Raw genomic sequence first — 27708 nt, 5'->3', positions numbered from 1 at the left:
TGGCTCATAAAGGTAACTGCTTTGATATTTAATACTTTTAATGAGGAATTCCTGAAAGACTCGTTTAGAAGGAGAAGGGCTGGAATGCATACATTTTATTAGGCCTAAAAATGTTAAGCACAGAGGGAGAACATTGAAAAAAATGACATATCAAAAAAACAAAAATAAAACGAAAAAGTTGATAAAATATGAATCCTAAGAATTAAGGTATAAAACTCAAATATTTTCATGGTTTAACTCTTTGTTATCCCTCCATGGATCAAAAACAGACTATTCTCCAAGCAGCAAATATAAGAGTCATAGAATGTGTGAGCTTGCAGTAATGTTAAGGATTATCCAAGTCCAGTTAATTCTCAGGTCTGAATATTCCTCACTGTAACATGGTACATGTGCTAAAGTAGAATCCAAAGCAGGTAAGACATTAAGGACATTTCTAGGCCTACAAGATCACTGAGTTTGGGGGGGCCACATGTATTATCAGAGTGAAAAATCATTTCAGGAATTAAAACGTGCTGATTTGGTATTCTAAAATTACTCTAATTTTAAGTACTTATGTGATTTTTGCATTAAAAGTCAAACATACCCTCCTCACAAATGAGCTCAGTAGGACAACTGGGACCTACAGAATCTCGGGGTTACCCTCTGAATTCATGGGAAAACACACATGAAAACCCAGTTTCATTCTTCCCATTTGTTTGATGCTATTCTCTGCTACCTACCATTAACTCATCCCATTTTATGAAATTAATTTGTTTGTAAAAAGATATTTAAAAATAAAATTTAGTTTTATATATAAAATCTATTTTCCCCATTTAATGGTAATGCAAAATTAGAGGTATGTTTTTCTAGAAAAATGCTGGCCGTAAGATATAATAAAATCATATAAACATTATAATACACTATCATGACAATTAAGGAGATGAAATTATTATAAACTGTTGAGTACAAGCTGTGTTTTTTAACTCAGACAACAAACATGTACTGAGTATTCACTGTGTATTGGGTAAGCATTGTGACTGGCCTAAACATTTAGGAATATAAAATTAAAAAGTCTTTGCCCTTAAGAATCTCCTACTAGCCTGAAGTATCACCTACTAGCATTGTACTAGGAATATAAAGAAAAGTAAGGCAATAATTTGTCCTGTCCCTAATGTTTTTGGGGCCTGTGACAAGAGTACCAATGGAGGTCTCTGCATGTTCTTCTTCTCTCTTCTGACCTCTAGCTCTGATCTACAACATCAGGGGCTTCACATGTATGTATGTGGACCTGAAGGTCCAACTCCATCAAAGCTCTACCTACCCGCTTCCAAACAGCTGCCTCTTGGGCCTAGGGAGTACCCACCAAGGATGCAGTCCACTCTTGGAAGAAGAGACCTGTGAAGGAGGTCTGTTGACAGGGATTTCTGTTGGCAGGGATTTCTGGGGTCTTGTGTAGCTAGAATGTGGTAGACAGGACAGGCACATTTCCTTGGTCCTACAGACTCCTCAGACCATAGGGAATAGCAAAGCTGAAGGAAAGACAGCCAGAGTGGGACACTTTCAGGAGCAGAGTCTAGGACAAGGACCTTTTGGCAGTATTGGCAACCACAGTGGAGCCACAGAGGTTAGGAAATGGTATGTAGTGGAGCCACAGAGGTTAGGAGATGGTTTGGAGATGGTCCTAGCCATACAATAGATATGGCTAGATGAATGACCGGATTTAGGGACAGGGGAGGTACCATAACTTGGTAAAAATGTCCAATAAGTAGATTAATATAGGTTAGAAGCTAAGGAAAGAGGTCCAAACTAAGAAATATATGTTGGAGTTGGGGAACAAACACTGGAGAATACCAATATTTTTTAAATAGTCAGAGGAAGAGGAGTCTAGGAAGATGATTGAGAAGGAGCAATTATAGAGGCAGGAGAAAAATGAAAGAGGAAAGATGGCCGTCATAGCAACTAAGGAGAGAAGGGTATCAAGAAGATGAGAGTGAATGGCAGATCAAATCAAACAGAAAGATGGTTTAATGGAAAGGTAACGACTGCATTCAGCAACAAGAAGGTCATTTATGATCTGAGTACAAGCAGTTTCAGAAGAATGTTAAGGATGAAAGTTAGTCTCGTGAGGAAATGGAAATTTCAATTTAGACTATTCATTCTAGTAGTTAGAAACAGATGCCAGAACAAAAATTAGGCAGATAAACTTGGCAATGTGAAAAGAAAAAACACCCAGCTTAAATGAAGTCAGAACTGAAAAAGTCTTTCTGCCTTCACATATTGAAAGGTAAATACAACTCATGATTGTCCTAATGCTTTCTAAGCACTCGTGAAAAAAGCTGGCTTTCAGAAATTAATACTTACTTATCTGGGTTGACTTAAAAATAACACAGAAAAACGAAAGAGGAGTAATTCACAATCTTCAGTAAAGTGAAGTAAATCATATAATTTATTTTTATTTTTCCGTGCCATCATTACATACTGCAGTTTTGTTTTCAAGTAACAATTAAGTTCCATGTGGGTAAGGACCATAACTTCCAAATTCCCCACAGGGATCCACTGACTGCGAGTGCAGTGTGGATGCGCTCTAGGAATGCATGGACTGATTCAAGTATAGGGAAGTGGTGTCACTGAAATACACAACTAACCTGCACTTTAAAAACTTCAGTTAGTTACCTAAACACATATATCACTTAATTACCACCATAAATTTTAAAGTTTTAAACTCATAATAATACAAACTCTAAAGAAATGCAGTTAACAAATGCTCTTCAAAAAAAAAAAAAAAAAACTTAAAAAAAAAGACACTGAGGGTGGTAAAAGCAAGGCCAACACTTTAGTACTGTGTCAAGCATAGTGGACCTGATAGAGGCGGGGGTAAATTAGGAGAGTGAAGAGGCAGCTTTGTCTCCTGGGCAATAAGCTCTATAGCAGAAAGGGAGCTCTCTGGAAACTGACTAATGAATCCAAGGGGTTTAAATCTTTCCTCCTAACTTGAAACTTCATGCCTGATAAAGATAGGTGTATATTCACAGTTAAGGGATTACAGGTCTGACCTTTGCAGGTCAAGCTGTGACAGATCTGCCCAAAGGGCAAGTGTCATGCTCTCCTCCCCAGTCTCTCATTGATTCTTTAATTTATACACTCCCCCACCCACCCCACCACCACCCACCTTCCTTACTCCTTCAGATCTTTTTTCTTTTCTCTTTTTTTCGCCTTATCTACTTTCTGCCTACTTCTGAGACCTGGTTTGTGCCATCCCCATAGGCCAGGTGGAAAAAATGGATAAAAGATAGAGGAATTTCCCTAGAGGCTGAGAGGAAGATTAAAGGTCGAGTCCGGCAGTTTCCCCAGCATCAGTGGAACTGGATGGTAGAGACTAGGTGCTGCCCACTACATCAGCACTGCTGAGGCTTGCTGGCCTTGAGGAGGACAGAGGCACTTAATGAGGGCTTACCACGTCCTGCCCTTGCCCTGAGCACCTTCGGCCCTCAATTAGTGTCTGAGCTGGCCCACAGGGAGGCTGAGGCCTCAGTGGCATGTGGTATGGCATTTGCATACAGCTGAATTTTTTTTTTCCATACTATTGAATAAACTATAACTTTTCAAAAATGCCAATAGCTAAAGTTCAAATTGAAGACCTACAGTTCACATTTTCTAATGTATTTGACATTTCAGTTTGTATTTAATGATATTCTGGTATCCTAACCTTTTGCTTTCTGACATCCTGGAAAAAAGACCTATCATTCCTAAATTATTTTCTACTTAGAATAATATATTTTAGCATTAGAATTTTTATAGTTGGAAAACACTTTAAACTTCACCTAGGTAACCCACCCTTCTCATTTTATAGTTATAAAAATTGTGTTCCAGGAAGGCTAATAACATATTTACAATCACACTTATAATTTTATAACTTTCCTTTCTCCAAAAAGTATTACGGGAGCTCCAAAGTCATATACCTAGCTAATGGCTAAGCCAGAATGAGAAGAGAAAGTAAAATCAGAACTGATTTCACCAGTCCACAAATCTCTCTCCCACATGGTCTCATTCTGAAGGTTCTGTTAATAGTAGTAATAACAAAGATCATTGATTGTTAAAATAACCCAAGGTTCTCAGCTCCAAAGACATGCTGTCGCTAGCATATTTTTATTCTGTACATAGACCTACTTTATAAACCTTCAGTTTATTATGACTGGCACTGGTGATAGCATTAGAGAGAGAGTTGGCTTTTTAGAAACTTAGCAGATACTTCCTCAATGCAAGTCCAGCATTCTTAACTTAAATTCTATGATTTTTAATATGAAATAATTTAGAATCCATAAAAATACTTACCTCTAAGACTCAATATACTAATGGTTCATAAATTTTCTCCCAATTCCTAATTCTTAATTATCTTGCATCAGACTAAACTCATGTGTTACAGAGTTTCCTGGATATTGAAAATGGCAAAAGTACTAGAAATAGTTTCCCTTTACTTAGCCCAAGAAAAGATAGGGCAATAAAAAGGGTCAGAGATGTTATGAATTAATCATAGGAAAAAGGAAGTTAGGAAAAGAGAAAGAGAGATGATGTTGGAAAAGAAATGAGTCTCCAAAGACTGCTATCACGACTTCAGTTTTCTTTTATGAAAATATATTTCACTTTTGTATCTTTAATAATTTTGACCAATTATGATTCAATTAAAAATATGTATTGAATATCTACTATAGTCAAGGCACCTATAGCTAGACACTAAAGGGAATATAAAGATTAGTATTACAGTCTCGGTTCTAAAGAAGTTTACAATAATAACTTATCAAGTAACAGTTATAGAAAGTAAATAAAAAATAGTGAAAGAATATTGGATTAAATAATAGAAGACTCAGCTTCTAATCTTAGCTAAATTTATTAACCATATAATCTTTGGCGAATCATCTACTCTCTTTCTGTTTCAATTTCTTCAAAGGCATTTTATCTCTCTTGCGGGGTTTTTATTAAGACCAAATGCAGTAATCTCTTGGCAAGGTACAGGGGGAAAACGGACTGATCTGGGAGATGTCTACCTCCCCCCATTTTGTCTCATAACTTTTATTTTATACTCTTAGCTTAAAAGTATATATACTCTAGTAGAAAAGAAGTACAAAGAGAAAGAAAAAATCCATATATTCAATAATTCAATTAAATAACTTGAACAAACACTACTAATATTTTGGTTTTTTAGTATTTTTTTCTTTCTGTTTTTTTTTCCAGCGCCTCTCTCGATCAATACTTAAGCACAGGTAACCACAAATATCATATTGAATATACAGTTTTATGCACTAAGTCGATTTAACTTTATAGTCTGTCAGAAGTATTTTTCACATCTCATTAAAGATTTTTTATAATTTATAATCATAATTGGTAATGGCTCCATGACAGTCTATTACACAGATATACGAAAACCGTTTAAGCATTTTCCTGTTTGCTACTGATTTGCTAATATTGATAATGCCGTTGTGACAATCTTTGTATGAAAATATTTGCCACTTCTAAATTATTTAAGGTCAATAAATCAAAGTTATGAACATTTTAGGCCTTATGAAACCTATTCCTACATTGTTTTTGCAGAAGGGTTTATAGTCATTTACATTTTTGTTCATAGTGGTTCACAGGACCTGCTTTATCACTAAAAAATATGCACACAAGTAATTTGGTGTACTAGATTTCCATTGCTCTTATAACAAGTTACCACAAATTTAGTAGCTTTAAAATAATACAAGTCTATTATCTTACGGTTGTATAAATCAGAAGTCCAACATGGGCCTCAATGGGCAAAAAATCAAGGTGTTGGCAATGGCTGTATGCTTTTCTGTAGGGAAGACACTACAAAACAGTTCTAGAAAGGTTTAAGATTGTTGATCCCGAAAGTAATGCTCAGGTCCCCAAAGCAGCACCAGGCAGGAAGTGAAATGCAAAAGCTGTTTAGCCCCCACAAAGAGCATGTCCTGTAACATTCACAGGTGTGGCCACTGAGGATAATGGACAGAAAAGGAAATAATAATAATAATAATAATAATAATAATAATAATAATAATAATAATAATAATAAAGAGCCTTCTAGAGGACAAAGCCAAAAGCCACAAAGAAAAATCGGAGGAGTTACTCCCAGAGAGTCAAGAAGATCTGACAGAATCCAGAGATTCTGGATTTTGAGTTGGATGCATAATTGGACAGGACTCTGGGTTTTCTCCTTTGAGGAGCTTCTTAAAATAATTGATTCTGGGGATTCATTCTAAAGACTAAATGAGTAGGATTGAAGTGGGGCCCAAGGATTTATATTTTTAATAAGCAGGTGGTCTGTGGACCACACTTTTAAAAAATATTGATCTGGGGTAATATGAATCTTATGTATTTTACAGAGAAGAGTCTTAATTCTTAAATCTATGCATTCATTTTTACACCAAAAGGTTTATATTTTTGTACTGGGGAAATTTACATTTAACCCTTCCTTGCCTTTTCTTCTCTTATTCGCATTATTAAAGCTCTAATTATTTCACTCACTTTTCTCAGTCAAAAGGTAATATACATATATATAGTAAAAATATTCCCAAGAGTAAGAAAGAGTATAAAATAAAAAGTAAATCTCCTTTCCACAGATTTCTAGTTTCCCAGGCCTCCACCCCAGAAACAACCAATGCTAATGGTTTCTTTCAGAAATAATCCTTGCCAAATAATGGTATAAATATCCCTCCCACCTTTTTCTATGTAGAAAGATATTAAACATAATATGTTATATAATATGTAAACTTTGCCTTTTTATAATACTCAACAATATATCTTGGAGATTATTCCATACCAAAGCTTATAAAACTTTTACTTCCTTTCCACACCTGCATACTATTCCACTTATATACTTCACCATACCAAGTCCTCTGTTGAAGACACTGGGTTGCATCCAGCCTTATGCTATTCCAAGCAAAGCTGCACAAACATGGTTGTCCTTGCAAATGGGTAAAGGTAATTTTCTAGACGTGCAAATACTGGGTTAAAGGACATGTACGTTTTGAATTTGATAGATACTAACAAAATGCCCTGCAAATAGGATGCCCAAACTACTTGCACACCAGAAATGCCTGTTTTTCACTATACTTCAGCAACGTAGCACATTATCATACTTTTTCATCACTGCTAATAAATAGATACCTAATTGCTGTTATTTTCATTTTTTTAATTATGATAGAAAGTTGAGCATCTTCTAAAGTTTATGTCATTTGTATTTCAATTTCTGTAATTACTTGCTCATATCACCCATTTTTCTACTGAGTTACTATGTTTCTTACTGTTGCAAACATTTCCCAGTTTTGATCTTGTCTTTTGACTTTGTTTTATAGTATATTTAATCATGTAGATATTCTAAATTTTTCTGTAGTCAAATGTATTAAGCCTTTCTTTTAGGGCTTCTAGGATTTGTGTTGCAGTTGAAAATCCTTCTCCATTTTAAGATTATTAAAAAACAAGTTTATTTTCTAATACTTGTATGGTTCATTTTTTACATTTAAATCTTTGATCCAACTGAAATTTCTTAAGTGGTAAGGCAGAGATTTAAAGTTCTTCTTTATATATTTTTTCCAGCTAGATAAGCAATTGTCACTAGTTGAATTCTCAGAATCAACTATATACGAAACGATTCATCTTTTCTGATAGGATCATTTTAAATGTAATATTGCCAGCTGCAAAGCATTTTGCAATGGAGTATATTTTTAGAAGAATCTATGTTTACTATATTCATTCTAATTAACACATGTTAGTAAATGTTATCTATTGTTAATATTAATGAAAATTACACTGAATTGAAAGATAATATGGCACGTGTTATGGAAACCACTGGATATACCTATGATTAAAAGCAGATATAATTTAACTATAAATTCGCCTTCCAGAAGTCTTTAAATTGTTTACCGGGCACACAATATCACATTTCACACTATAGAACAAAGCCACCTATAAGTTTTTTGGGAGTATAATTTGCTTCCCAATCATAGAAGAATAAATGCTTTATAGTTCATCATTCTTAATTCCTTATTTATCCATGAGGATAATAAAAGTGGAAAGCAATTTTCCTTAAATTTTCATGGGTACTATGCACATAAAAGAAATAATTGTTACTACGTAGAGGTAGAACACCGTTGGGAAGGTGGCAAGAATAGTTCGGAATGAGGAAAGAGCTTGTCAGAAAGCTGCTATTCTCATGTCCTGAGATTTACAGAAGCTAAAATACAGGAAGTCAAGGGTGTGGGAACACTATAACAGAAGGCTGGGCCAGAAGCTCAAAAAAGCTCCAAGTGAAACAGAGGCACAAAAATATAGACTGCTAACTGCTTGCTTCCATGCTGGACAAATGCATATTAAAGGCCTTTATCCCTTCCTGCTGAGTGTCAGATGCAGAGTGAAGCTTAAAAGTGGTGATCTATTGAACCTACTAATCAAAAATACATATTCCAATTGCAGCATTTTCATTTTAACAGCTGCATAAGCAGAGTTAATAATACTGCTTAAAAGAAATACTGTACGGGCATAAAATGAAGTCTCATTTCAATATTCCTACAGTCTTTATAGATGAACACGCAAGGACTGAAATTCAATTTATACCCTTTTTATAAAGGTGTAAATCTCTCTGAACTCTTTATCTCTTTCTTTTCTTTCCTGTCTTTGTTTACATTTCTTTATGAGCCCTATTTCTTTTTCATACCACCAACTCCACCAGCACAGAGAATCAACTCTTTATTCTTGGATTTTATATCTGGAAAGTATATGAAGGGACGAACACAAGATTAGAGAGAAGTAATAGTATGGATGGCCCAAAACAGAAGAAAAGCTAACAAAAATATTAATGGCATTTTTAAAGAATGCATTGTTGAATTTAAGCTTATACTGAAATTTGTACTTAAAAGGTATGGGTGCTTCATGGGGATGTAAAGTACAGCATAGGAAATATAGTAAATAATATTGTAATAATTATGTATGGTATGAAGGGTGTACTAGACTTATCGGGAGATCACTTTGTAAGTTATATAAATGTCTAACCACTATGCTGTATACCTGAAACTAATATAATATTGAAAAAAAAAGAAAACTGAATGCTTAAAAAAACTAGATGTTTGAAAAATTAAGAATATCTCAAACACAATATTGAAACTCATCTGTTAAGACCTCATTCAGAAAGATAGTAAATGAAAATTAGCTTTCCACAGGAACCGAAGTGTTTTTGCTGCCTTCCTTTTAAAATATGAAATAGTTGTACTCTGTATTTTCTGGAAAGATCACTTATTTTAAAATTTTGAAAATGAACGGCATTTATTTTGAAACTGAAAAATTCTGTTCCAAAGGAAAGTCAACATCTTGTCCCTAAAATTCACCCCTTCCTTCTCCTGTGTCCTCTGTCTCTGTGAATGGAATCGACAATTTCAGGGTCTCTAGAGTGAAACCTAAATAATCTTGCCTTCAATCTCTTTCTCTCGTGTTCTCTGTCACATCTGTGATATCCTTTCCATTCCCACAACTTCCTAGGACAAGGAGTCATCCCGGACTCCACTTTTTCTTATTCCCCTTATCCAATCCATCAGCAAATCCTTCAAAATATAGTTAGAATTTGACCACTTTTCACCCCCACCACTGTCACCACTATGGCCCAAGCTATCATCGTCTCCCTCCTAGTTTACTGTACTGGTTTCCTAACTGGTCTCCTTTCTCCTGCCTTTGACCTCCAGCTTCAGTCTATTCTCAATAAAGCAGACTGTGATCATGGTTCTCCTCTGCTCAAAACCTCCAATGGCTTCTTCGCTCAGAAAAACCTGACAATCTTAAAGGACCTCGCCTCACACTTTCACCACCACACGCACAAGCTTTGGTCTCATTCCTTACCACTCTTTCCTTCATGAAGTCTCTCGCTCAGCTCCAGCCATACTAGCCTCCTTGCCAGGTCATGCTCTTCCCTTCCCACCCTTTATACTCGCTGTTCTCACTACCTGGAATGCTTGTACCTAGACAACGCATCATTCCTTCAGGTTTTCAGATCCGAAAAACTGATCTTCTCAGTAAGTTTTCTTTGGGCCATTCTTTCTGAAATTTCACCATCCTTCTTCTACCATTTCAAATCTTTCTTCCCTGTTTCTTTTTTTTCCTCCATATCACACAATATATATTTTATTTATTTACTAGTTTATTGGCAATTTCCCCAACCGTGATATAAACTCCATGAGGCAGAGACTTGTCTATTATGTTCCCCATACCCAGAACACACAATAGAAGCTCAGAAAATTTTGTTGAATGAATGAATAAATGAGAAAACAAATAAAAGAATGACTCCAGCCTGGGCTCTCACTGAATCTTTCCTGGTCTCCTGCCAGTAGCCTTTGTAATTAATCCTACATACCTCAAATCAGTAATTTACCTAACACAGGTCTCATTCTATTGCTGCTCTGATTAAGAATTTAAGTAGCTCCCAACTGTCCATTGAGGAAAACACAATTCTACACGAGGGATCTTTCATAATCTGGATACCCTTTTCTAAACTCATGTCTTTATATCCCTTTTCTAAACTCATCTCTTTATTCTGTAGACCTGTCTCCCAAACTTGAGTAATTTATGGGTCCTTTTTAAAGGGAAAAAATTCCTCAATGGCTTTCAAGGTCACATCTTAGGACCCCAGTTGGGAAACACTAATTTAAGAAATTGACATTCTGAAGGTCAACAAGAAAGTATTTAATTATAGATTATTACTGGTAATTTTTAATATTATAACTAAAATGAAAACAAAATTTAAAAATCTTCATATACCTTGCATCCCCTCCAAGAATAAATCCATGGACCCCAGTTGCACAAACTACCTACTCATCCGAGAAGAGGCCAATACCCACTTGCCTCCATGCCTTTACTCCTGCTATTCCTCTACCCCAAAATATCCTTCCCCTAACTAGTTATCAAAATTCTAATCTTCCTCCAATGCCTAGCTTAATTATCACCTTCTTCATGAACTCTTCTTTTTGATGCCCTCAGCTAAAATTTCTCTCAGTCTCTCGAGGCAATTTTATACCTTTTCTATGGCATTAACTGCATTATTCTCCTTTATGATACACTATTATTTTCCCATGGTTATTATAGCTCCTGAATGCCAGGAAGATGAACTTGTTCTCTTTTTATTTACATAATTAGTATAGTATCTTCCATATAACAACTAATAATGTTCACTGAATTAATCATCGTATAGAGAAAAAAATAAATAAATGTTTCCATAAATATTAACCTCTACTGATTGTCCTAAAAATGAACTGTTCACTAAAAGTTTATAAACAAACATATATAATATACTCATAACAAAAGAAAAAATATGGGAAAAAATTTTAAGTAATTTATAGGACTCACCTTCTTTTAAGCATTAAGTCTGTTATAGGTATGCATCTTAGGCCAGCTCCCAAAACCATAAGGAAGGATGTCAGAAGCACAGTTATCCGAAGACCTGAAAGGAAACAAAAACATCCAGATTATTTTCTCTTTTCTCTTCAAGTAAGTCCAATGTTAAGAATAAAGGTTTTTTACTCAATCATACTGATATTATATCCTAACAATATAGCTTTTCACTGTAACTCCCAACATGGAAAAAAGAAAACACTTCTGCATGCTGAAAATGAAATTATTTTAACTTTCATAGAAAACTTGAATGATCACATCGACAGAGGAAGAAGTTTCACTAGCTCCAGTTTTCCAAAGTAAGTGGCTACAGTGCTTTGTTTACCTGTAACACTAAAAAGTATAGAAAATAATTTTAAATGACGAGGTATTTTAGTTTTATATCTCCAATATAAAATTTTTAATTTTAAAATGCAAGGTGCAAAAGCTCTAAACTGGCCCTAAAATGTTTTTTAAGGTGATAGATTATCGCTTTAAATTTTCTCAAAAACTGACAACTGGCCAATTACGTATTTTATATTATAATCAAGATAAGCTATTACTTGTTATAGTGTCATAGGAAGTGATCCTTTAGGGTCCTTTAATTATTAATACAATAATAGTCTTTTTTTCTTGATTTATCAGATGGCTTTCAACTTATATAGAATGCTGCTGTTAATAAATAAGAAGCATGGCTTAAGACTTTACAAGAACTGTGGATCAGCTAGTTTTTCCCTTTGTATCCCAATACAATCAATTATTTTGAAAATGTGTGCCCATGGTCAGTCACATAGATAATAAAAAAAAGAGAGAGAGAATATAAAATAATGTAATCAAAAATAGACCTAATGTTCTGGTTATGACAGAGTAATGTAATGGGACTATATAGTCCTACTGTTAGAATGCTATACTTCTGTTACTTCTAAACTAATACTACCTTACTGTGTGCGGCAGTCACATCACACAGGTGGCTCATACTGAGCATGTGGCGAAGGTGACAACATTTCTTCCAATTTCTCCCAAACCTAACACCTCTTTGAAACCATTTCACAGTGAGTAGATTTAAACTGTTTAATGGAAATTTTTCTTTTTTTCCAGACCTTTCTTTTTTCCTTTGCAAAGAGGAGATGGTTAGATGTTTGGTTTTCAAAGGGCTTCTCTGCTTGAAGGAAACTGAAAGTCAACAAAACTATAATTACACAGATTAAACATAGTTAACGAAAATAAATTTGAGACCTGAATCAGGTACACACATGCTACATGAGGATAATTTGTTATATGAACTGAGTTAATGTTATAATATTCTTATATGATCTAAGCATGATTAATACAATTTGGCAGAAGGAACAGCACAGAAAATTGTGCTCTTGGTAACGAGTAATGCATATATACTCATTTATTGCTTTTCCTATCAGAACACAGATTTTAAAACCACTGTATAGCCACAGGAAATAGAGTATAATTAATAAAAAGTACATTCATGGTCATAAATACTCTAAAATGTTGCTCTTATAAGGTTATATGGGGTACCCTATGAGATAATAAAATTTTACAGATTTGGGACTATAAGGCTTACGTTCTATATGATGTTTATTTTTTCCTAAATATTTGGATTGTAATTAAGGTTAAGTAGCCACCAAGTGAGCAATGGGGCACTGTCTATGGCCCTATGGTCCAAACGATCAGGTGCCTATTACTACTGCTTGAGGCTAGCACATTTTTCTATTCAATCATGCTTTTTATCAAACAAATGACAATATAGCAGCTAATACAAACATTTAAGAGAAGCTGTGAAAAGCTGATTATTTAAGCAACCTTGCAGGTACAGCTTGTGGCTTCCTTGCTTATTTTTCATTGTTGCCAAGTATAACTTAATCTACCTCCAGCTGATGCTCAATTTTGAACAGAATGCTTTCTTTATCTCATTCAAAACTTGACAAGGCAGGACTCTAAAACTGCATGTAATCAAAAAGATATCAACTGATTTGGGGAAGGAGGGGAATGAGGACCCCAGAAAAATAGGTTTCTGAGACATTTGGGACCTTTATGTAAATAGATCCTAAGTGATTTCAGAGCTAGGATGTGAGCACAAAAACCATTTGATGGAAGGTTTCAGAACAATTCTGGAAAACCAAACATGATTGAAAATAAAAATAAATTCTGTTCAAATATGGCATCCAGAAACTGTAGGAAGCGTCCTTCCAATGAATGAGATAACTCCTTTTGTTGGGTACCTATTTGGTTAGGTTATAGGACTGGAGTCTCTATAACAGGTATCTAAAAAATCAAGATGCAAAATTGACTGGAAACACACACACACACACACACACACACACACACACACACACACACACACACACACACAAAGAGAGAGAGAGAGAGAGACAGACAGAGGACAGAGACAGACATCCATCCATAGCGGAAGCATGGGAAATCACTGATGGCCCCAAAGTTTATCTGGTAAGATTGCCTTTCCCAGGCTCCGCAATTCCATCAGCTGGACTGAAGACAAGGTCTGTTCGTTCCAGGCAAGACCTCTAGTCTCTCCCTACCCTCAACAGTCACAGCCTTGCCACCACAATCTACCTTGGAGACCATCAGGACTAATCACATTGTGCCTGTTCTTCCTGTTTACATTGGTCATGAAAGATCCAAGATTCACAGGTCATTCTTATCCCAGTATGGATTCATATATCCCCTAATCTGACCTCATGTCCACCACCTCCTCAACTCTGGAACCCTTTGACTGTGCCTGCCTTCTTGAGCAGTCAGAATCAGTGGAATCCTTACATTCTCAAGCTCGTCTCTAAACATTCTCTTCACCTTCTCCTACTGAAGTTTCTCTCCTGAGAATACCGCTTCCCCATCCACTTCCAGACCATTGTTTACTCTTTCCTCTCTAAAGCTCCCCAGTCTCTTTTCTCTTGACGCTTTTAAGATTTTCTCTAGTTTTAAGCAATATGATTATGATGTATGTTGGGGTAGTTTTCTTCATGTTTCTTCTGCTGGGATGCTTGAATTTCTTAGACCTGTGGGTTTATAGATATCAAATTTGGTATTTTTCTTGCCATTATTTCTTGATTTTCCCTCCACCTCATCTCACTCCAAGCCCTCTCCCATTACCTCTCTCCTCTCTTTCTGGGACTCTAATTCCATGTGTACTATTAGGCTACTTAAAACTGTCTTGCAGCTCACTGATACTTGTGGGGTCTTTGTTCGTTTTTAGCATTTTATTCTCTGCGTTCCATTTTGGATGGTGTTATTGCTATGTCGTCAAGTTTACTTATCTTTTCTTCTGAAATGTCTAATCTATTGTTAAATCCTGTCTCAGAAAGAGATGACATTTTTATCTCTTAATGTTGGTCTTTTTTCCCCGTCTTTCTTTAACATGTTCATGCTTTCTTCTATCTTCTCGAACATACATAGCATATTTATACTAGCTGTTTTGATGCCCCTGTCTATTAATTCTATCTTCTGTGCCATTTCTGGGTCTGTTTCTATTGATTGTTTTTTCTCCTCTTTATGGGTTGAATATTTTGCATGCTTGGTAATTTCTAATTTGGATGTCAGGCATTCTGAATTTTACTTTGTTGGGCAATGATTTTTTTTTTCACTCCTTATACATTTTTGAACAATGTTCTGAGACACAGCTAAGTTACCTCTGATCTATCTTTTCAAGGAGTACTTTTAAGCTTTACTACAGGGAACCAGAGCAGCCTTTAGTCTAGGGTCCATCTGTCTTTACTGAGGCAATACCCTTCTGAGTATCCAACCCAACTTCCTGCTATGTATTCTGAGGTTTTTCCATTCTGGCTATTAGAAAAGTGAAGTATTCCCAGTCTTGTATAAACTTTGGGAATTGTTCTGCCTGCTCCTTTTTGGTGATCCTTTCTTCAGACTTAAGTAGTTTCCTCACATGTATCCACTGATTGGTGCTCAGCTGAAGACTCATGAGGAACTCTCTGTAAATCTAGACCTTTCTCTTGGTGAAGCTTTTTCTTCTCTGGTACTCTACACTAAGAATTATAGCTATGTTGGCCTCTTTGAATTCTCAATTGTCTCCCCAACTTAAGAAAACTGTGGGGCTCTGTCTGGGATCCCATTTCTTCACTGCTGCTTGGAATTTCTCTTCAGGCAGTAACCTGAAGCAATCACAGGGATGACTGTTCTGCTCTGCCTGTTGCCCAATGTCTAAAAACCACTGTTTCATATATTTTGATTTTGTTTTTTGTTTTTAGTTGTTTAAGATAGAAGGATAAATCCAGTTCCTGTTACTTCATCATGGCCCGAACAGCCTTTATTTGATTTTATCTGACTGTAATACTCACCGCTCCTTGCTGCAATTGTCTACAGACAACCACATACCTGCCTGTGAGTCATTCACCCTCACTACTTGAAAACGTATTGGCTCATTATTACTCCTTAGGACACTATTTCTTCCAAAAATCTGGTGATTTCAATATCCACTAAATGATCCTTTCAATACCCTGGCCTCTCAGTCTCCTGATCTCTTATTTCATGATCATGTCCTTTACCCTACCTCAGTTGTCCACTCTCTTGGTTATGCTCTTTCCTTAAATTTACCATAATTGCATCCGTGACATAATCTCAAATTCAAGCATTCCATTAGTCATTTCCTTTCTTTCCCATTCATTCTCTCTAGTACTTTAAATCTTCATCCAATTGGGAATGACAATTTTGGAGTCTACTACTTTTTCTCATCCACGTCATGTGTCTCCTTTTCTCCTTTACTCAGTTTAGATCCCATGTTCCATAGCACTCTCTACCTAACCTTCTATTCTTGGCCGGCAATTTCTTCGTCCTGTTCACCTGGTAAACTGCAACTCTGTCCATGCCTGTGCTTGTTCAACAGAACAGGCTGGAGGAAAACACAACCATGCTGGCTGGTCTCTCTTGAAATTAATGCCTAATAACTTAAAACAGACCCTTAGTGCCCAACAATTCTACTATACTGTCATGCACCACATAATGATGTTTTGGATAACAATGAACATAAACAGTGAATGGTGGTCCCATAAGATATAATGGAGCTGAAAAATTCCTATTTCCTAGTGATGTCATTGCTGTTGTAACATCGTAGTACAAAACACTACTCATGTGTTTGTGGTTAGGCTGGTGTAAACACGTCTACTGTACTGCCATATAAAAGTATAGCACACAAATTAATTATAGTACATACTGGATAATGATAGTAAACAACTATCACTGGTTTATACATTTACTATACTATACTTTTTATCATTATTTTAGAGTTCAGCGGTTTACTGCATCTTTTGATAGCATCATTTTCTCTTATACTTGATTAATCTCATGCTATTTTGTACAGTAACATGCTGTATAGGTTCTGGCCTAGGAAAATAGGCTATTCGATTTAGCTTAGGTGTATTGTAGGCAAAACTGTCTAGGTTCATATAAGAACACTCTAAGATGTTTACACACAATAAAATCGCCTAATGACGTATTTCTCATAACATATATCCATGGTGAAGAAGCGCATGACTATAATTTCCTAGTCCATGTGTTCTTCACTGTTCTAGAAAATAGTCTAATAATTTATCCTCTCTCTTTAATCCTCCAATAACTGCTCCCCTATCCTCGCTTGTCAGGTGATAATTTTGCTTCCTATTTTCTGAGAACTATAAGCAAAGATAACTTCTACAAGCTCCTACAACCCACCATCTGTATTTATATACTCTATCTTCTATTCTTTTATTATTGGAGAATTAGATGTCAACACTTCTAAGGCCAACCTGTCTACTTGTGCTCTGGAGGACTGCATCCCCTCCTGCTTATTCAAGGATATAGTAACGGCAATTCTTCCCTCTTCCTCCAGCATTGTCAATTTCTCTCTTTCTATTGGATCTATTAGGATACTGCATTACAGAGATATGTTTTAATATCTCTTGTCTTTAAAAATATCTTTTCAGTAGGCACATTCCCTCTGGCTATTGCCCCATTTCTCTGCTGTCCTGTATAGCAGAACTGCTTGAAAGAAATATCAACACTCACTGTCTCCAATTCTTCTCTTCACAATTTATTTTGGACTCACCCCCACCACTCCAGTGAGACCATTTTTTTAAAGGATACCAAAGAGCTCCATGTTGCTAAATTCAAGGCTCTACTGTCAGTCCTCACTAGCCAGTTCTTCCTTACCTCTGCAACCTCTAAATGTCAGAATACCTCCAGACTCAGTCCTCTTCTGAAACAACGCCCATTTCTACAGGTGATCTCACTCATCCTCAAGGCTCTGAATACCATTACAGGTTGACGAATCCTAAATTTAGTGCTCAGGCCTCTCCCCTGAACTCCATATTAATAAATCCAATTGACAGTTTAATCTGTCTACTTGGATATCTAACAGGCATTGCAAACCCCTGATCTTCATGCCATCTGCCTCTAATTACTCCTTCCACAATCTTAGACATCTCAGTAAATTGCAGCTTGATTCTCCCATTTACTAATGCTAAAAAGTTGAGAAACATTTTAGACTCCTTTCCTTCCTTCATACCCCACCTCCAATCCATCAGCAAATACTGGTGAGCCTACTTTCAGCATAGATCAAGAATCTAATCACTTATCAAATCTTCCACTACTACCATCCCATTTGGAAGTCACCATCAGCCCCATCTGGGTTATTCCACTTGCCTCCCGACTGGTCTCCCCTGCTCTGGTTCTTGTTCTCAAGACAACAGCAGAGTCGTCATTTTATTCTTCTGCTTAAAGCCTTCCAATGGAGAGAAACTTCCTCACCTCTCAGTGATGAATGACCTCACAGTGGCCTACGAGGCCCAGAGTGATTCAGCCTCCTGGCATCTCTGACCTTATCTTCTACTGTTGTTTCCCTCATGGCTCGGTACAGCTGCACAGGCCTCATTTCTCTTTCTTGGATATGCCAAACGAGTTTAGGACCTTTGTCTTTTCCCAAAACAGTCTTGTCCAGAAGTCAAGTTTCCTTTTTCCCTTGGGTTTCTGCTCACACATATCAGTAAGGCCTTTCTGACACTGTATATAGATTATCATCACCCAATCACATCCCCTTTCTTCTTTGCTTTGCTTTATTTTTCTCCAAAGCACTATCACCATCTGACATACTAAATATTTAATTTTATTGTTGTTTGGTGACTGGATCTCCTCACTAGAATGTAGGCTCTGCGAGGACTCTCTCCAGTGCTATCTCCTTCTTGAACTTTTCTTCACTTGACTTCTAGGGCACACTTGCTTTTGCCTTTCTTATTATCTCACTAGCTAGTCCTTTTTGTTTCCTTGCTGGAAAACGGAAAGAGGTAAGAGAGTACAAAACCGATCTGATGAGGATAAGCGGTCTTCTATGCTAAGCTGTCTGGGACCTACGGCAGTAGGTCTAGTTAGGAGACTAGTGGAATAACTCGGATGGGGCTGATGGTGTCTTTCAACTGGGGTGATAGTAGTGGGGGATTTGACAAGTGGTTAGATTCCTGATATATGCTGAAAGTAAACTCGCCAGTATTTGCTGTCGGATATGAAGAAAGGAAGGGAGTCTAAAATGTTCCCTACCTTTTAGGGAGAAAGAGACTTTGGTACCCAGGGATAACAGAAATTCATTTTCTATGTACGCAGATAGAACATCTGCAGCCAACACATGAAAATGTACTAGAAAAAGGAAAACCACTTCCTAAAAGAGAGAACTTTAAAATTTATTTTTTATTGCTTTAACCAATAGAAATATAAATTCGAATTCACCATATAGTCACAAGAACTCTGAAAGAACTCCTAAAGTAACTTATTTTATAAAAAGAATAGGCAGTCCCTCATTTATCTGGCCAGGTATAGTAGATACAATTATAATAAGAAAGGTAAAAATTAACATTTTTCTACCATAAAGACAAGGTTGGCTAAATTTAGCAAATAATATTGAGAAAATGTTCCTAATAAAAAGATAAATACAAAGAAACAATAAAAATAGCATTTCCCCTTACATTTAACCAACCTTGTAAGAAATGACTGAGGAACTGTAATAGATCAGAGGAGGTTATGGAGAAATAACAAATAAATGCAATTTGAGACCCTCAAGTGAATCCTTGGAAAAGGGGGGGAAAAAAGACATTAGTGGAAAAAGTGGTGAAATCCAAATAAAATCTATAATTCAGTTTAAAAGCAAATAAAAAACAAACAAACAAAGAAAACCTCCATTCAGTACAAGGAACCCTTCCTCAGAATCTAGCGCATATCCTCTGCATAAGTACTCGTGTGGAAGTACTTATGACCTTCCAGGGCTGGGCACCTTTCATTGTTAGAAGGTTCTTCCTCGTATGGCTTTGAGTTACATCCCTTTGTAACTTCCCTCAGTTTAGTTCTTCCTTCTAGAACGACACACATTAAGTCTAATTCCTCTTTTACTTGATCTTCACATATTTCATATTCTCCTCATTTCATTTTGAAGCTTGACACACCCAGTTCCCTTCATCTTATACATTATGACTTTTACATCCTTTATCATTCTTACTACACAACTTTTAAAGTACTCTAGCTTATCAATGGCCTTCTTAAAATTAATGCTCAGAACTGAACATTAGAGCATATCAAACTATTTCTCTTGTTTTAGACACTATGCTTCTCTGCCTAAAATTGTCCTCCCTTTTTCAGTAGATACACCACATCCATTATGAATCATTTACCCATACTTGTGTAGTATAATTCAATGCCTTATTATTCAATCTTATGACCTTTTTTTTTTCTCTCTTCAAAGAATCACACTAGCAAGTTGTAAAGTGAGATGTCTGTCCAGAGTATTCTTCTGTGAAGACTCTTCATTCATTTGCAAGCTTTATCTAAGAGTTATAAATCTCAACTGACACAGCCAACTCCTTACATACACACGCTTTAAAGCTGCCGTGATCATTTCCCAGAACCCAAAGAGTCAGGTCCGAGTTTCTCAACAGCTCTTCCTGGGCTGGGGTCATGTATTATGCAAAGCCAACTCATTACTTCCTTTTATCTGGGCATCATCTATTTTCTGATGTCTATTTTCTGATCTTTTCACCCTCAACATCCCAAAATCCCTTTGAAGTCAAAGCATCAGTCATTTTTGTGGTGTAAAGAACATACATAGCCCGTGCACGGGGATGCTCTGAAGTCCACAATAAGCAAAAACGTGAACATTTAGAGAAGGCTTAATCCCTGCTGTTGCATAATGAGCCCCGATAAAAACATAAGAGCTACAAAGAAGCCTTCCTGTATTTGTCGCTTTGGGATTGGAGGTTCCTAGTCAGGAATGGGATGCGAGTGACACTCCCATCACCTCACACAACCCTTAAGACGAAGCCGAGGGAGGAGGCTGCCCCAGGAGTGACAGCGCCGGCCGGTGCTCCCCGGAACATCTTACCTCTCTTGTCCAGGAGCCACATGAACGCGAAGCAGGGAAGGAAACCGATGGGACCCCACAGCACGAGCAGCGCGATGTCCCAGCTGGAGAAGCCATAGGCCTGGCGCGCCGAGTTCTGGATGGGACCCCAGGTGTTCCAGACCAGGCCCTGAGCAAACCCCAGCAGCGAGAAGAGCAGAAGTACTAGCCAGCGGCGCCCGTACACCCGCCCGGGACCTTGGGCGGCCGCGGGTAGCGCTGCCGCCGCCGCCGCCGCCGCCGCCGCCGCCTCTCGGCTTCTCCGGGCAGCCCCCGGCGCAGGCCCCAGTCCCGGCCCCAGCAGCGGCTGCCGCTCCTCTTCGCTGCTCCAGCTGGTGCCCATGGCGACGCGCGGTCCGCGGGGCCCCTGCCCAGCGCGGTCCCCGCGGCCACCGACCAGCCCCGCGCAGATACAGCTGGAGGAGGTGGAGGCCGAGGCTGCTATAGTCGCCCTCGGCCTCGCGGCCGCGCCTAGTGCGCTTGCGCCGAGAGAGCCTGCCCTAGGCAGGGAGGGGTGGCAGGTGCGGCGGGCCAGGAGGAGGCTGGGGTGCAAATTGGAACTGTGCCTCCTCCCCCCAGGCGGTGACAGGAGACCGAATGGATCCGGCGTCCCGAAGGATGGATGGAGAGGAATTGGAATGGCGGAGAGGAGCGCGGCTGAGCCCGGGAAAAAGGAAACTCCCAGGGAGGCTGTATTAGAGGAGGTTGGGCAAGGAATCCGGGTTGCTGTAGGAAGTCTCCAAGTTTTACATCATGTGCCTAATAAACAATTCGGTGACCTCCGGTCACTTAAGCCAATGCTTTCTTCCATATTGGGTTTCTTCTTATTTTTTTTTGGGTTTTTAACTTCAGAAATTATAGGGGGAGATAGGGTAAGATTGAAGCATAGTAGGGACCCAGAGGATTGCCTCTTGACAATCATTTCTTTTTTTTTTTATGTACAATAAGTACTGCCTAGTTTTTCAACTTTTTATCTTACATACCTAATGAGATTATAAACTAGCCAATTTCACATATATAAAATATATAGATATGATTATACCCTTTTGCTTGTCATTAATAGGCGATCGATAAAGATATGTTCAGACTGGAAGATTTCTGTCCCCAAATGACCTAGTTAAACGATTTTGACCGACGAAGAGTAAACGAGGAGAATAGTGCAGGTTGTTGATCTCTTGATCAAGCAGCCGGTTGTTTATTTTGCTATACAAATCCAGGAGCCTGGCAGCTGTCAACTAGTGTCCTTGAAAACCTAAGCGATTCGACTTGTCTAGGTGGGGAAATGAGTCACCGGGAACACAATGAAAGGACATCTGCCCTAGGTTCATATTCCCTGGCAGCCACGAAAACCAGGTGGGGTCATGTTGTTGCCAGAAGGGCAAAAGGCGTGGGAAGAGAAGAAAAAGAGAAGGGCAAGCTCTCAAGGTATCCAAGGGTGGTAAGATCTGTTGCAGAGTAAATGAGCTTTGAGCCACATTTCACTGCTCCGAGCCCGACAAAAAAAGCAAACATCTCCTAAAACTCCAATATAGTTGGAGGAAAGCGCCAAGGCGGAAAGGAAAGACCTGACTAGAAAACGAGAAGCAGAAACGAAGCCAAGAAAAGACTACATTGAAAGAAGGGTAAGTAAGGGAAGACAGAAAGAGCCGCAACCGAGACCACGTGCTTGCCTTTCAACAACCCCGGAATCAAAACAAATCTGCATGGTCCCGCCCAGCGCGCGTCACGTGTCTTTTACGTGAGCGGCGCTTGCGGAAGAGTCAGGTAGCAACCGCTGCGTCTCCTTCCTGTGCGGTAGCGTCTGAGTCGGGCTCTTGACAGTCCTCAGATCCCGCTCATGCTCGGCTCCGCTTTATTTTTGGGTTTCGGGCGGAGTTCGCGTCTTGCTAGCCATGGCGGCAGGCCCAGGGGCGACCAGTGATGCGTGCCACGCAGCTAGAGCTGGCGGGGAGGAAGGTAGGTGCTAGGCTGAGGTCAGACCACGAATCGGTATGACCCTGTGCCAACTTTCTCTTGGCACCTCTCATGTGGCCGTATGGTCTAGCGTTTATCCCAGGTTTCCTCTGGCCCTGCATTAAGCTATGATGAAAATTATTTGTATTCTAGTGAACGTGGCATTCTCAAGTTGTAGAATCCAGATTTTTGATCATTGTTCAGGCCCTGTATTCCCCCTTCCCCGCCCCCCGTCCTACCAGTGCTGTTTAACTCATGACGTTTTTTGAATATTACAATAGATTAAAATTAAATTTGTGAGATTGGAGCCTACCCTTGAGGTAAATGGAAATATCTAGGACCTGTGAACAGAGATTATGAGCTTTTGTTCGATTTCAGTGAAATTCTGCTTTAGAGAACAAGGTTTGGAGGCCCATGAGTCAGAGATCCGTGTTAGCCTTTATCGAATGATTGCTCCGTTCCTAGCACTCTCCTGGGGACTGTCACGGGATCCAGGGACTTTTGATTGTTTATAACAAATCCTCTTTGAGTAAAGAGGCTTAGAAAGGAAAAAGAATGACTAAGATATGTGGTAACGTAAATACTATCAGTAGTACACAGTGAGGGCTGTCACCAGCAGAGAGATCCTAGTGGGGAAATCAGGGCTTCATGGAGGGACTAGTTTGAGGTGGCGTTTATGATTGGATGAGATAGTGACAAATCCAAGTGGTAGTGATGGAGAGTCCTGAGAAGACAAGGAGCAGGAAAGCACAGGATGGATTTGGTTGGAGATCAAATAGTCATTTGCCTAGAGGGGTAAATGACCAGAAGAAACAAATGATAACTTTTTACTATTTGACTTACTTTTATAACTCACTTATGTACCCCAAGGAGACAATTCTTGATCTTCATCTATACTCCAGTTCATTGATCCTTCCGTTTTCTGCCCATCTGTACCCACTAATCCAACTGAGAGTGCATGTCATAGTTTATCATTATGATCTCTCCCTTGAAAATATACTATCTCTTGTCCCTCCCTGCCTTTTATTCTTCTGGCAAAACCCACACTCTGAATGAATCAATTTTTTGCCCTCTGCATCTACACCTTGGCTGAACTTTGCTGGAAAAAGTCCTGGACAGATTGATAACGCTATAAAATGAAAATGGTCAACCTCAGGATGGGCCTGAGATCTTTCTGATCTTCTGTTTCTGTGGTAAGCCTACTTTCCTTTTCCAATGACAGTTCCCCAAGCTGTATCTTTTCTTCGATTCTTTCTTACTTTCAGCCGATGACTTTGCAAGTTAGGTCAATTCTGCATCTAATCTGTCTTGTTCCCCCACTTTCAGACCTTTGTCCAAATTATCCACATTTCTTACCTAAACCAGTACTATATCTTCGGTCGCTGTGTCCCTGTTTCCTATCTTGTACCCCTCCAATCCCTTCTCTGGTCAGCAGCAAAAAGTGACACTTCCTTAAAATTCTTAAAATTCTATTGCACTTAAAACTTAGAATAAAATCTAAAGTCCTAATCATGGCCTACAAAAATCCTTGGTCGGGACTCTGCTCTTGTCTCCCGGAATATCTCTTGTCACACACACCCTTCCTTTTATGCTTTTCGCATAGCTGGTTCCTAATCTTCAGGTTTCAGAGTATGTCACCACCTGAGACTTTAGCAGACCAACCTATTTAAAACAGTCATTGTAGCTTACCCCGACCTCTAACTCTAGCTATTCTATAAATACAGCATGCTGCTTCCTTCGTTTCATTTACCACAACCTGTAAATACTTGTTTATTATTGTTTCTTCCATTAGACTTTAAATACCTTGAGGGCAGGACCTATATCTGTTTTGTTCACCACATGTGCCCAAGCAGCAAGTACAATGCCAGGCATAGCAGGCAATAATATTTGTTGAGAAAGTAGGTAAGGGAACGCCGTGCCTAGTCCAGAGGCAAGAGGAGAAAGAGCTTGGCATGGTCCAGGAACTGAAAGAAGTTGGTATGAGGTATAGTGAGAGAAGAAGAGGGATCCTGATGAGTACCTTGTACCAACAGTCCCCAGCCTTTTTGGCACCAGGGATTGGTGCTCCTATGAGAATCCAATGCCTAATGATCTGGGGTGGAGCTGAGGTGGTGATGCTAGCGCTGGGGAGCAGCTACAAATATAGATGAAGCTTCACTGGCTCACCTGCTGCTCACCTCCTGCTGTGTGGCCCAGTTCCTAATAGGCCATGGACCAGTACTGGTCTGTGGCCCAGCGGTTGGGGACCCCTGCCTTATACCAAGTTAAAGAGTCTGGAGTTTATGACAGTGAGAAACCTTTGAAGAATTTTAGGTGGGGTAGTAACGTTATCAGAGTTATTTTTAGGAAGATCACTCTGTCTGAAGGATGGAAGATAGAGAAAGACTGAAGGACAAGGTACTTCATCACCCTCAGTCTCAGTTTCCTCTATAAAATGCATGATTATTGTGAAAATTAAAGACAATTGTAGATCAATCGTAGTATAGTATCTGGCAGGAATTATGTATTCAAGAATGGTAACCATTTTTATTAATAGAAAGTTCTGGCATTGGTGACTGACTGATGTTGAAACTGAGAGAAAAAAAATTAGAGATATCTGAAATTTTCCAGCCTGAGAAATGACATATAAATTAGGAACCCACGGAAAGGAGGTGATCGTGAGAGCTGTGTTGAGTTTGAATGTGAATGCATAGAGTTTAGGTTTGGAAGAATGCTGCAAAAGATGTCAAGCATGCAGCAGAGGAAGGGGAGGTTTTTATTTTTTATGGTATTCACATACCATGAATTCACCCTTTTAAAATGTACCATTTGATGGTTTTTATTATGTTCACAAAATTGTGCAGCCATCACTACTTCATCACACCAAAAAGAAACCTGGTACCCATTAACAGTCACTCCCCCCATTTGCCCCTCTCTCCAGCTCCTGGCAACATTCATCTACTCTGCTATACAGATTTGCCTATCCTGGACATTTCATATATATGAAATCATACAATATGTGGCCTTTTGTGTCTGGCTTCTTTTACATAGCATAATGTTTGCGAAGTTCATCTGTGTCGTAGCACGTATCAATACTTCATTCCTTTTCATTGTTGACTAATATTCCATGCATAGTATGGATATACTGCATTTTGCTTATCCATTCATCAGTTGGTGGGCATTTGGGTTGTTTCTGCTTTTAGGCTACTATGACTGCTGCTATGTACATTCATATACAAGTTTTGGTATCAGCCTATGTTTTCAGTTCTTTGTTCATATAGCTAACAATGGAACTGCTGGGTCATATGATAATTTCATAATTTCATATTTTTGAGGAAACTGGTGATTCTTAATCTTGAAGTCCCAAGAAAGGAAAAATCTGATGAAAGTATGGATTTGCTCCTCTGAAAATACAGCACGAACATACATTTTTGCAGACTTCAATTTTTGTATTAAAGGATTCTCAGAATCCTATCTGTGTAATGTTGAACTCTCTTTTAAACTATCATTCTCCCCAGAAACACCAGTTTGATATGACTGCTTATTACCATTACAAAGTAAGTTAAATGAGCAACATCCTACTGGAAGAGAAGGCTTTGCTTTAAATTAGATAAGGCTTTCGTGAATAAAGGGTACGAAATATTCACACACTGGATAAATAAATGTGAAAGGATCAGTATGGTCAGTAGAGTGATAAATATTGTAGGAGTCATAGAAAAGTTATTTTTGAGGAAACTTATTACCATTCCATTATCCAGAAATTTGAATGTACACTATAAATAGGAGACTTTCATACAATAAGGTAGAAGACAGTCCTTGCCCTAAAATAGCTTCTAAATACAGTTTGGGGAAAAAAGACACAGATAAAAAGAATCGTAGTAAAGGACATATCCACAAGACAGGGAGGTGATTAGATGGGATGTAAACATTACACACATTAAGTGCTTTGGTTGCTGAGAGGAGAAAGAACTGATAAAGGTTGGATTGTGTTTGTGCTTCCAAGAATAATTTGAAGATTTGGTTTACAGTCATGCGCCAATTAACGAGGGGATATGTTCTGAGAAATCTATTGTTAGGCAGTTTGGTCTTTGTGCAAACATCATAGAGTGCATTTACACAGACCTGGATAGTGTAGCCTACTACACATCTAGGCTATATGGAGCCTGTTGCTCCTAGGCTGCAAGCCCGTACAGCATGCTACTGTACAAAACAACATGAGGTTAAATCAAGCACAAGAGAAAAAGATACAAACAATCAAGAGGGGCGATAAACATGAGGTATGAGGCTGCTGCCTGTGTAATGTGGCATAGTGTTTTACAGTAAATTGTGTATATAAGTAGAGAGAATACACTCTAAATGATAAAAACTATATTATGGTAAATATATAAACCAGTAACAAAGTCACTTATTATCATTATCAAGTATTATGTGCTATACGTATTTGTGTGTGCTATATTTGTATACAATTGGCCATGCAGTAGGTTTGTTTACACCAGCATCACTGCAAACACATGAGTAATGGGTTGAGCTACAATGTTGAGATGACTGTGACATCCTAGGTGATAGGAATTTTTCATCTCCATTATAATCTTAAGGTACTACTGTCCTTTGTTGACCAAAACATCATTATGTGGCTCATGACTGTAGTTTGACTATGGAAATGAATGGAAGAGGCCATTTCTGGTGAGATGAGGCCAGGAATAGGGTGAATGGAGAAAAGACCAAGGCCCAAGGTATGTAGGGGTAGGGAGGGGAGGGGAGTGAGGAGACAGACTGGTTCTACTAGAATGGAAGTGTGGCAGAATATGCAAGTGAAAACGAGGAGGATTATGTCACTTGAGACCAAAGAAGGGCAAGGTGAACTAGAAATGCTGAAGTGAAAAAAAGGAGAAATCATGGATTTCAGTTTTTCAGAAAAATAGAGCAAGGCACCACACATGGAGAGATATTGGGGATTTGAGAGTAAAGAAGCTTTGAAATGGTTGCAGTGAGGC

General features: G+C 38.4%; 2 protein-coding genes across 4 annotated transcripts in view; one reads left to right on the top strand and one right to left on the bottom strand.

The window, feature by feature from the left end:
* Positions 1-21522, bottom strand: part of SLC49A4 (solute carrier family 49 member 4) — a 67430-nt gene extending 45908 nt beyond the window's left edge. Inside the window, exons 1-2 of one of the 2 annotated variants that reach the window (XM_039843203.1) lie at positions 20765-21522; positions 11359-11452 (exon numbers count right to left, since the gene is read on the bottom strand). In XM_039843203.1, coding sequence (XP_039699137.1) covers positions 11359-11452; positions 20765-21125 — 455 coding nt within the window. In that variant the 5' untranslated portion in view covers positions 21126-21522. The remainder of the gene's footprint in view (positions 1-11358; positions 11453-20764) is intronic. The other variant, XM_039843204.1, reaches the window with a different exon arrangement.
* Positions 21523-22519: 997 nt separating this feature from the next.
* Positions 22520-27708, top strand: part of HSPBAP1 (HSPB1 associated protein 1) — a 46883-nt gene continuing 41694 nt past the window's right edge. For both annotated transcript variants that reach the window (XM_039843201.1, XM_039843202.1), the window contains exon 1: positions 22520-22738. In XM_039843201.1, the coding sequence (XP_039699135.1) occupies positions 22675-22738 (64 nt within the window). In that variant the 5' untranslated portion in view covers positions 22520-22674. The remainder of the gene's footprint in view (positions 22739-27708) is intronic.

Source organism: Pteropus medius, unplaced genomic scaffold (assembly GCF_902729225.1).
Source record: "Pteropus medius unplaced genomic scaffold, Ma_sr-lr_union100, whole genome shotgun sequence".
Classification (NCBI taxonomy): domain Eukaryota; kingdom Metazoa; phylum Chordata; class Mammalia; order Chiroptera; family Pteropodidae; genus Pteropus; species Pteropus medius.
Note: the sequence above shows the minus strand (reverse complement) of the source record. Positions and strands in the feature narration are given on the sequence as shown.